We start from the raw sequence: 11422 nt of genomic DNA, 5'->3' as shown, positions 1-11422 counted from the left end.
CCCCCCCCCCCCCCCCCACCCCCCCCCCCCCCCCCCCCCCCCCCCCCGCCAACAAAGTGCTTGGTAAACTACCAAGCAAGATCACCCAAGGGGCAAAGCAGAGAGCCTGAGCTTCAGAAGGGCCGGGGGCATCTCCTCCCAACTCAAACTCCTCCAGTTGAAATCTACATGCCGGTAATCAGCGATCAGTTACTCCCAGGTCCGTCCATGAAGTCTTCCCCACTCCCCCCTTGGGTCTGGTCGGTGAGCTGGTCTTCCTGCAGCAGCAGCTCCCAACCCAAGCCTCTCCTCTGGACCTTCTGGAGCTCATTAGAAGCCCCCTACAATGCGTCATCTGGAACTGACTACAACGCGTCATCCGGAACTGACTACAACGAAGGTTCCAGGTGTGCCTGACAAGGGCACTGCCCATGAAAGGCGGGGTCCCTATGGATCCCATGATCCAAGAAGAGCCCAAGCTTTCCCCCTGGTGCCGCAGGCCGCGGCTCCCCACAGCTTTCTTGGGGACTGTCCAAGGCTCAGCTCTCCCCTTCCCAAGTCTGCAAAGAAGCCATCCTTAGGGTTCTCAAAGCCGTCCTTGTACAAGAATACTGGCCCCTATCTGAGGTCCAAGCAAAGACGGGAAGTTCCGAGGCCTTGGGGAGGGTCCCCTCCCACACCCCGCTATAGATTGGGGGGCCTGGGGGGCAGCTGACAAACTCCCTGCGTGTGCTGTGAAGTCTGTGCCCACGAGCTGCTGCTGAGCCCTGTGGGGGGCGTCTCCGGGGTGACTGACATTCACAGGCTCCCGGACATGAGCCCAGCCGCCATCCCAAGGCCGCCCCTCCTCCCCAATCCCCCCACCCTCGCTGGGTTGGGCAGGGGGCCCTGGGGGTCTCACCATTAGCCGGATGTATTGCCATTTCTCCGAAACCTCCCCGCAATTGCCGCATTTCATCTTGGGGAAGAGGAGGAAGAGGGTGGCTGGTCAGTGGCCAAAGGCTTCAGCAGGGGCGGAGGTCAGTGGGCCAGAGCCTCTGCCCCTACCTCCCCTAGGCCCCGCCCACCACAACGCCCCGCCCCTCAGAAGAGCACCAGCGGTGCTCTGGCCCCGCCCCTTGCCTAGGCTCCGCCCCCAGAGGCCACACCTTAAGGTACCAGCGGAAGTCGTCACCCACGGGCCGCAAGAGAGTCACGTTCTCCAGCGTGGCCTTGAGCTGCAGCCCGATCCTCTGTGCAGGGCGGGAGAGACGAGGCTCGGGCCTGGCCGCGCCCCGCGTCCCCCGGTCCTCACCCTCGTCCCTGCCCCAGCCCACACCCCCATCCCTCCACCTGCAGGCTCCGTGCTCACCCCCATGACTAGCCGTAACCGCGGTTCTCGCTGCGGTCGCGCTGCTTTCCGGCCTGGCGTAAAAGCGCCGCCCTAGCGGGCACGTTGCGCCTGCACGCATGTGCGGCGTGGGATGGGGAGGCGGGGCCTGTTACCCTGGTAACCGAGGGACGTCCCTCCCATAGGAGTGAAAGAAGCTCTTGGGTCCAGGTCTGCAAGGTCCTCAGCTGGGTAATTCTAGTGGCCTCAAACATCTGGCGCCTGTCACGCACTTTGACGCGGCAGGAGCAGAAGATGCTCGCTCTCTGTGGCCCTGGGCACTAAGCCTCCTCCGGTGCCGCATTTTACAGATGGGGAAACTGAGGCTCAGAAAGGTCAAGTGCCTGGAGACTCCCAAGAAGTGCTTACTGTTCAGGACCAATAATTGGGTCATTAACATCTTAAACTTTAGGACAAGTCACTGCCTAGACTCATTCCTCATCTGCCAAATGGATATAATCACCTTTCCATCTCCTTGGTGGATGGAGCCACTTCCTTTCCCTGGCATCCAAGTCAAGCCTGCCCCATTACTCCTGGTTCTGCCCTTGGACACCAAGTGCTTTCCATCACTGAGAAGGGATTGGAAAATGCTTTAGGACCATATGAGAAGAGACAGATTCCTCTCAGCCAGGGGGAGTGAAAGCTGAGACTTCCCGGCAGAAGCAGCCTCTGGGCAGTCAGAGCCAGAGGTTTCGTTAACAGGGGATTAAAATGCCACACACTCTAGGCTCGTGGACTGCAAATGAGAATTCAGAGATGGGAAAAGGCACACTGAGCTCAAGGCAGAGCTGGACATGCAGCGTGGCTGGAGTCATGCAGATTAAAGCCATAGAAGGGATGCTGCAGATGTTGGAAAGGCCAAGGCAAGGTGTCTGTACTTTTGACTTACATGCAAAGAGGGCAGGGAAGGTCAGACCCATGCTTTAAGCAGTTGTGTGGACTGGACACAGGCTGGAGAAGGGAGACGGTCATAGATGAGAGATGAGGCCCCTAATCAGCTGGGGGTAGTTTTTCCTTAGAGAAAACACCTGAGATGACACAGAGGCAGCATCTGCAGGATTGGTTTGGGGAGGGGGAGAGTGAAAGATCACTGAGCCCAGGTGAGCCCAAGAAGAAATAAGCAAGGTGGGGAGAGCAGATTGGGGAAGGAGAATGTGAGTTCAGTGTGAAGTTTAAGGTACTCACAGGACAACCTGGTGCACATGCCTAGCAAGTGCTTGGGGGACTTCAGTTTAGGACACCAGGCCACACAGATAGGAGGAACTTCTGGAGGAGTGACCAGAGTATCAGAGGGGCAGCATCCCTGGGCCACACCTCCATCCAGAGCTAAAAGGGAGGCCTACGGAGCAACCAAAGGAAGGCAGCTAACAGGGAAAGGCAAAGACAAAAGAATGAACAGCCAGACAGTTAGGAGAAGCAGGCAGAAGGAGCAGTGTCCCAAAGCCCAAGAAAACATCAAGGACGAGGGCCAACAGGGAGAAAAATGAGGACTAAAAAGACCACCGTATTTCACAATTCAGATTCCATTAAGGTGCCCTTTTCCAAGAACAGTTTCAGTGGAAACCAGACTACATGGGCTGAGGAGGGAGTGGAGATGAAGCACCAAACACTGAAAGTGCAACAGGTAGGGTCAAGGGAAGACTCTTTAAGGCCAGGGGAAGAGCCAAGGGTGTACTTAGGAGGTGATAAGGGGAGACAGGACGCTGTGAAAGCAGAGGGAGGAAGACTCAGTCAGCTCTTTGCAGCCTTCCAGGGCAGCAGCATAAGGATGTCCTCCGTCCATGTCTGTGCCTTCTCTTCTCCCCTGGACTCGGAGTCTCCCAAAGGCACTCAGCACACCACAGGTCTTTGTTTCCTCCCTGTACCCAGCACAGTGGGCTGTACACAGAAGGCACACAGTATTGGCTAACTGTTACTCACTGCCCCTGTCCAATGCCGTGCAGACTTCTTGGGTAAGGAACACAAGCCACACAGCCCTGATTTCATAGTGCAGTGTCCCCAAACTGCCAAAGCAGGTCAGGGTCCAAGAAAGTCACCTGCCATCAGAACTCAAGGCCTCCGGGATCAAGCTTTGAAGGCAACGCTGGTGCAGAATTTGGGGAGTAAACAAACTCTGTATTCACCTGCATATTTATTTATTAAAGACAGTCACTTACACAGCATATAAAAAAATATTTTCCTAACTTACACAAAAGTCTTCTGACACTGGGAATGAAAAACACCACCACCCAAGCACACAGAAAAAAATAAAAACCTTCAGCCTAAATGGGCTTAATCTTGAAATGCAAGCCGATAAGACTGAAGACTAAACACTTCAGGTCCTGGACCAGGTAATAAAACACTCGCAAACCTTCAGGATCCCTAAAACACAAGGAAAGATGTGTGAGACTCTGTATCCAAGGAACAAAAATAAGTCTTCTCTGGCTCATTTCCTAAAGCAGTCCCACCTGGAGCTACTGAGGCTGCCGCCATGAAGCCCTGAGAGGCAGCTGGCCTAGACAGACAGCGCCTTGTTGATCTGAACATATGCTTCCCCACCCTCCATCTTAGGTTAACTCATTAACTGACAGGTTTTCTATAGTAATGCTATCCATATAAATGGTCTAGGATTGCTCATAGAGCAGAGGGGTCTAAGATCTGTAGTGACAGTTAACAGGTGACTCATTTATAGAGGCAAACCAGGGAAGGAAGCAAAAGAGCCCAAAGGCATCATCTCCATTCACCCCAGGGTTTTATCAGAGGCCAGCTGCAATTCTAGGCTCTCTATGGGAAGGAGCCTGGAGCCTGGCTTGTGGGCACGATGGTCCAGCAAGAGCAGCATGCCCAAGTCTTCCCCTAGCAAGCCCTGGGTTTGGGTTCACAGGTTCACCTGACACCTTCGATTCTTCCCAGGTATTCTTTCTAGCACTGAGGATGCAGAAATATTACACGACCAGGGTTACTCTGGGCACCTCAGTAGAAGGAAGCAGTCAGCTACACTGTTTGGGCCCCACTCACTGTCTCAGCAGCCAGCCTGAACGTGGGCTGCACCCACCCATGCACAAGCATTATAGGCAGCAGACTTACTTGGACTGGTTCACATCAATAAGGGAGCCAATTTTGGATGTGGTAAAAGAAATGTGTTCATCTCCAATCACAATTTCAAGTTCCTGAAAAGGAATGATTTAAGAAAAAAAGTTACCAGAAAATTAATCATCTTGAGTCCAAGCCCTGCCCAATCACATCCCACTGAGATAGAGAGAAGCCAGGCTTTCCTAGTGACTCACAGCCAGTGTCACAGTGCAGAGGGACTGCGGCTCTGGGCCCAGCCATACTGGATACTTGAGCTGTCATGAAGGGAGAGACAGTGTCTGTGAGGCTAAGGTGAGGAAGGAGGGCATTCCAGGCATGGAGAGGTGGGGGAGGGAGAGGAGAGAGGGGCAGGCCGTGGTGTTAAGTGAGGACACAGAAGTGACCAAGCTGGATTTGAGGATGAGGGAGGAATCCTCCCCCTCTCTCTGCCCCTCACCCCTCCATGCCTGGAATACAGTTCCTCAGTTCCTCCTCACAGACTCCTCTCCAGCTTCTGCACAAAACCTTTCTAGATCCCCTTGCTTCTCAAACTCCCTTGTGCACAAACCACTGTTTCGTTGTTTCTATTCTCTTTATACTGACATTCATACTTGTTATTTTCCCTGTTGTACTTTGATTGAAACAAGTTAAAATGTAAGCTTCTTGCAAGGAGGGATTGTTTCATGCACTGTATTGATACACATTAGCTGAGAAAACAGAGTCCAGCCTGAAGACACAGTCTCTCTCCCTGCCGGCCGCCCCCTCCCTGCCAGCTGCCCTGTCCCTGCCCATTGTCCACTCACCTGCCGGCCCACCCTGTCTGGCGGAGGCCACAAAGCATCGTCTTCTTTGGTGATTTCACTGTCGTCGATGATTCTCTTCAGTTCCTCCATCACACTCTTATGGACATAGGCCTAGAAATGAGCCAGAGAGCAAAGTTGGCCCCGGCTACAGCCAGAGGATCTGCCCTGGGCTAGGAGGGGACCCAGCTCTCCCTGTGAAGCCTCTCTGCTGCGTCTGAACACTTCATCCCACCCTACAGACCAGGGGATTGCTGACCCTCCCAAAGCTCTCACCTCTTTTCGGATCATGACGTCATTTTTGTAATTGCTGTTGTTGGCATACCTCAGTTTTCCTATAAGGAGCAAAAAGCACATTCAGTTTACCAAGAAAACCCAACAACAACCACCGGGTAAAACGTAGCTGCCAAAGCAGTCATACTCAAACACAGGCTGACCATGCTCCTCCCCAGCCCCAGTGGGAGGGTGGGTCGATATCACTTCCAGAATCAACAAAGCCTCTCATGACACGCCCCCACTTTCAAGGCTCCTCACCCCTTTCTCCCTAGCTCTGGGCATTTCCTCTGGCTGCCTCCCCTACCTGCCACTGACCACTGACCTTTAAGTCCTGCCTTCTACAGGAAGCCTTCTCTGTCCCCTCTTCCAACTGTTATTATTTTCCATTTCTCTTGTATACAGCTTCCTAGTACACAGCAGTTTATATGTTGTCCCCGCCACAGTGCCAGAGCATGAGCACCCTGAAAGCAGGGACAGTCTCTTCTCTTTCTTTGTGCCCCCACCCCTCAGCACAGTGACTGACACAGAGCAGGTGAGTGCTTGATAAATGTTTACGACTGTCATGGCTGACATTCAGAGGGGAAAGCTTACAGTGTGAAAGAGAGTACAGCAAACTATGCAATTAAATGTACAACAGGTGTCACAGGAAGGACTGATTTGTTCTGCTTGGGTCCACAGGACATAACCAGAAGCAATGGGGGAAGCTGCCAGGGGAGAGATTGTGGTTCCACTATGTCGGGGATGGGGGCAGGGGGGCCGGGCCACTTGGTGGGGATGTGGCAGTTAAAGGATCCTTGGGGCTGCACTGGATGGGCTCTGAGGGTGGCCCCAAGAGGAGCAGGCTACTGTGCTGGCAGGAGAACAGCAGCCAGACACCCAGAAATTCCATGAGATGAAAAAGGAGGCGCCCATTGAACCCTTGGCCTCAGCTGCCCACACAGAAATGCCAAGGGAAAAGCTGACAGGCAAGAGGAACCGAGCCTGAGTTCATGAAGAGACACTGCCTGCAAAAGCCTGAATTATACCAAAGGAATGGGGTGCAGGTATGGATGGAGAGGAGCAACACTGTCTGTTTCCTAGCTAGTCTTTATTAAACCTGGGATTCCAGAGGGATCAGGAACTCCCCAGGGAGGAGCACCCTCTTCCAAAGCAGACAGCGTCTCCCCAACTCCAAGGGCAGCTGTCCAGTCATGGAGCTGGGCTGCGGTGAGCAGCAGCTTCGTGTGCTACAAAGACACCATTGTGGGAGGAAAGCCAGAGCCAGAATTGGGTTCAAGTGAAGATCAGCAAAGGAGCCCCCTGTGTGTGGGCAGCTGAGGCCTCTGGGTTGAACGTCAGCTCTCTGGATTTCTGAATATCTCTGCTGCTCCACTCCCTGCATGGTCGCACTTCACACGGCCGTACTCCAGAGCTATCTGGTGCAGCCACCAACAAGCTTCACTGGTCAATCTACAGACCACCTGGGTAGGCCGGGAAATAAAAGAAACGGAGCAGAAGCCTAGCGCATGGGAATTCTATAGTAGCGATGGGGGAAGTTCTGTTATCCAGACATCTTGCCCAAGCAAAGGGGCTAATAATTTCTTGACTTGCTTAACGATGATTTCATCCTTCAAAAGACAGATAAGCCAGGGAATTTATAATCTAGATCTGATGTTCAACAACAAGAAAGAGCAGGCTGATGGAGTGAAAATAACAGGAGTCTTGGGAGAGAGTGCCTGAGGATTCCAGCTCCGAGTCTATGATGAGGAAGGAGATCCAAGCAGAGTCTGACAGGCAGTCTAGACTTCAGGGGTGCTGTTCTCCAAGGGTTTGGATAAAGGATGGGTAGGATTCCACATAATAAAAATCTAAGGTCACAGGTTTCCCATCAAAAGAGTGAGTCTAGCAAAGGTCAGATGGTGGTCTCTCAGGGGTGAACAGGACCTTCCTGTTCATGTACAATTGGCCTCTAAGGTCCTTTCAATGCAGACTGAGACAAAGAAACGCCATCAGAGGTGCAGTGACCTGCACTGTCGGTATTTAGTGACAGAGCTGGAGTGTCAAACTCTTAAGTGCGTGGCTTTTTTCAACTTCTCCAAATACAGTGTCCTAACTCTGCCTTAGCTGGCTGTGTCAGATTTAAGGCTTATAACTTTTACGCAGTAACTCTCTGCACTTGACAGGTTTTTAGTTTAAGGAACTCAACACTTTCACATCCCAAATAGCCACCAAATGTAATCAAGCTGTGGATCTCTCTAATCTATCCCTATGACACATCCCGTGAGCTGCAGCTTGTCACACCAAATATTTACTGAGTGTTTATTGTGCCCAGGGCCTTGCATCAGGCACAGAGGCAAGATGATACAGGGCAAAGAACATTGAATTTGGAGTCAGAAGACCTGGGTTTGAATCCTGACTGCTTCCTGCTTCCGAGGTGACCTTGGTCAAGTCCGTGGCTTTTAAAATGAGGGGTTGGGCTAGATGATCTTAAAGATTTGTCCTTCCCCTAAATGCTATGACACAAAACATGTTTGAAGAAAAGGTTCCAAGCCTCAAGGAACTTAATGGTTCCCTGGGAGATGCAAGTCAAATACACGAAAAGCCAAGCAAAAAGCCAAAAATACATTACAAGACAATGTAAGTCACAAGATTGCCCACAGGTTACTAATCACCAAATGGATGACACAGTCAATATCTATAATAAGATTTCAAAGAAAACAAAAAAAAAATCATTTTAATTTTATGGAAAGAACAGTGACTGGGAGCCAGGGCACCTGGCTTCCTGTCACTGTCCTGCCACTAATATCTTGCTTATGACCCTGGCTAAGTCATTTCCCACACCTGGGCCCCAGTTTCCTCATTTATAAAATGAGGAGGTTGAATAAGAGGCCCTGCCACTCCTGACATGCTCCTACACCTTAATATTGGTTTAGACCACGAGGCTCTCAACAGCCAGCTGGTGATACAGTCAGCTTAGTGGAGGGATGAGGAGCTAGGCTTGATAAGGAAGGGGAAAGCCTTTCTTTCTAACAGGCCACAGCTAATTTGATTCCCTCTTCCAGTCCCTTTGCATTTACTTTGTATGTATTTTGTATTTAATCATCTGGGTACGTGTTTCCCTTCAGTAGAAGGGACTCTCCTGGACGGCAGAGGTTGTCCCTAGTGCCTTGACCAGTGCCTGGCATCTTGAAGTCATTTAATTAAAGCTTGCTAAATAGCATTCCAAGGGAAACTCTTCTCAGACAAGCAGCAATAGAACGGCAGACAGTTCATTGAGTTTGGGAGCTACAAGGCAGAAACCAAGTCATTACGACTCAGATCTCACCTGTAAAATGGGGGCAATGACAGGTGCACTCTGCCACCTGGCTGATCTGAAGAAGGGGCACACAGACAGGGAAGCTGGCACCCTGCCGCCATCTCAGGGACCCTCTGACTTCCTCCCCTCTCTCTGCAAAGCAGGCACAGAATGCAGGCTTCCCCCCTACTCTGGTCAGGCTGCAGCTCCCCAGCACCATCAAACTAGCATTTAGGAAGCTCCAGCTGGTGTCAGACCCCAGGGGTAAAAAGACAAATACCAACCGGGCCCCGCCTGGAGGACTTGCCATTCCACGAGCGGAGAAGACTATCCCACGGCGCTTTAAGGTGTGAAAAGCACTTCAGCCACAGCATCTCCTTACCCCCCGGGGGCATCACTGTCCCCATCGTACAGAAGAGGAGACCGAGGTGGGCCTACTCTCCCTGCCTCAAAACCTACAACGTCCGGGGCTGAGGGGCCTCCTGACAAGGCTTCCTTCAGCCCATCCCGGCAAACCCAAGCTTGGGGTCCCCAGCCTGGCCCCCATCCCCCAATGTTCCCCTTATAAGGCTCAGCCCGCCCCGCCTCCTGCTCCTCCTCCCCTGTGTCCCCCCCGCCCGGGCTCCGCTGTACCCCCGGACCCCTCCCCCGCCCCCCCGCTCCACCCCCAGCCCGGGCCCCCCCTCATTCCTCCCTCTCCCTTCCCCGTCCCGGCCACGCCGCCCCCGCCGCTCACCGTCCGGCCGAAACTCGAACTCCAGGAACTCGTGGCCGAACTTGCCCTTGTGCCCCACGTAGTAGCGCAGGTAGAAGTCGCTGGCCATGGCCGAGCCTAGCTGGGCCTGAAGCTGCGGAAGCGCGGAGGGACGAGGGGCGCACAATCGCCTCCACCAAGCAGACCGACACCACCTTTGCCTAGGCCGCTGGGCGCGCGGCACTGACGTCACGAGCCAGCGCCCGCCGGCGCCCGAGGCCGCTCCCACTCTCTTCCGCCCGCAGATAGGCCCCGCCTTCTCCTTGCGTCACGGGCATGGTCCCGCCCACGAGGAGGCGCATGCGCGTCAGGGAATCTCAAATTGGGCTTTCTCTATTGCCCGGGAAACCTAGGAAGCCTGTGTACCGAGCATCCCGCCTCTTGCCCTTGCCACTCCTTCCCATCGCAGGAGGCGCGACCTTTGCTCTCTAGTCCTGCGTCTCCAGACGCCCGCTGGGAACCCGGAACTGGATATCCTATAGACGCGTCCCCAGCCGATCTCCTCTGCTCCCCCAGACCCGCCCCTCTCCCGCTCCTCTCCCCCCCCACCAAGCCCAAAACCTAGACGCCGCCCTCAGCCCCATCCACATACAACCTATGGCCGGGCCCCAAGGCCTGCTGACTTTGCTTTTGGAAACATCTCTGGGACATCTGCGCTGCCCATGCTCTCCTCCTACGTCCCTGCGCCCTGCTGCGGGCCCTCACCGCCTCGCGCTCCCGCTGTGGCCACAGCCCGCTGGCTGCGCTCCCTGCCTGGGCTCCGTCCTCTCCAGGCAGCCGTGGCACCCGCCTCACCCCCATTCAAGCTACCCTCTGTTTAGCATTCCAAGTTCTCCACATTTAGCATTCCTGCTGCTCCCTGTCTTTCCAGTCTTGTAAATGCCCATTCCCTTCCCTACCTGAGATGGCCTTTTCATTTTACAGCTGGGAAAACAGGCCCAGGAAAGTGGCTGGGGCTCTCACACAGGCGTGGGTCTAAGGGGCTGAATGGGCACACCTGGAGAGTATTTTTTAAAGGATCAGTCAATCCCCTTACTCCACCTCTTCTCCCCCGTACTCTGTGAGCCAATGTCACAGGCCTCTCCTCCCAGCTTCATGGGTTTTCACTGGTGTGATAGTAATCTAATTTGAATTTGGAGATCCCTTTGTGTTGGCAAAGGTCGCAGGTACTTAGTAATTGATCAAGCCTCTGTTGGGGAAACAGAAGGTATGAACTCCTGTCTCCTGTTGCTGACATAACAGGAAGGGGTTGGCTGAAACAGAAGTAGATAATGCTGTATATATAAGAAAAGCCCCAGAGAGGCACAGGCAGAATTTCTTGAGACCAGGATCTGGTGGCAGAGCAGCTACAGAAGAGAGAATGGAGAACTGAGTCAGAATTTCCTGAGAACTTGTCCTGATGGAGCTTCTTCTGAACAGGAGCCTGGAGCCCATGTGACTGAGGAAGCATGACTGGGATGCTGAGACTTTGTCTGTTTGTGGCTTGGTTGAGCCTTGAATTCCCTGGAGCAGCCATGGTGAAGGATCTGACGGGGGTGGACCAGACCCTGTGAACTTGAGTGTGGAGCAGGACCTACCCAGAGAGCTGGACAAGGAACTGGGAGCTGTCTGCCACTGAACCCAGGTGACAGTCTGGTGAATCCAGGTAGAATCAGGGACCATGGAAGGGGATCCAGGGAATCTGAGAACAGGCCCCAAGTCAAGATGAAAAGACCTCTCCTTGGGTACTGAGTAGTTATGGAATTATAGTTTACTAGTGACCTAAGGGGTGGAGGGTATTGTGTATGATACTTAGTAATTGATTGCTGAATAAGTGGCTGATTGAGTTAATCAAGTCTGCCCCATGAGTGGGAGACTTTGACTATTGTACTTTGAGACTATATTGTGAATATTATATTGTGATTTTCTGTGATAAGTTG

At 53.1% G+C, this 11422-nt stretch overlaps 1 protein-coding gene across 2 annotated transcripts in view; it reads right to left on the bottom strand.

The window, feature by feature from the left end:
• Positions 1-3466: 3466 nt before the first annotated feature.
• The window catches only part of MAGOH (mago homolog, exon junction complex subunit), a 237055-nt gene continuing 229099 nt past the window's right edge, over positions 3467-11422 (bottom strand). For both annotated transcript variants that reach the window (XM_069093545.1, XM_069093546.1), the window contains 5 exons: positions 9486-9688; positions 5476-5534; positions 5203-5313; positions 4415-4497; positions 3467-3709 (listed from right to left, as the gene is read on the bottom strand). In XM_069093545.1, the coding sequence (XP_068949646.1) occupies positions 3610-3709; positions 4415-4497; positions 5203-5313; positions 5476-5534; positions 9486-9573 (441 nt within the window). In that variant the 5' untranslated portion in view covers positions 9574-9688 and the 3' untranslated portion in view covers positions 3467-3609. Of the gene's footprint in view, positions 3710-4414; positions 4498-5202; positions 5314-5475; positions 5535-9485; positions 9689-11422 lie in introns of those variants that run through there.

The sequence above is a fragment of the Petaurus breviceps genome, unplaced genomic scaffold, assembly GCF_028583685.1.
Source record: "Petaurus breviceps papuanus isolate PSGF00001 unplaced genomic scaffold, PetGlider_PUasm1.0 208, whole genome shotgun sequence".
Taxonomy (NCBI): domain Eukaryota; kingdom Metazoa; phylum Chordata; class Mammalia; order Diprotodontia; family Petauridae; genus Petaurus; species Petaurus breviceps.
Note: the sequence above shows the minus strand (reverse complement) of the source record. Positions and strands in the feature narration are given on the sequence as shown.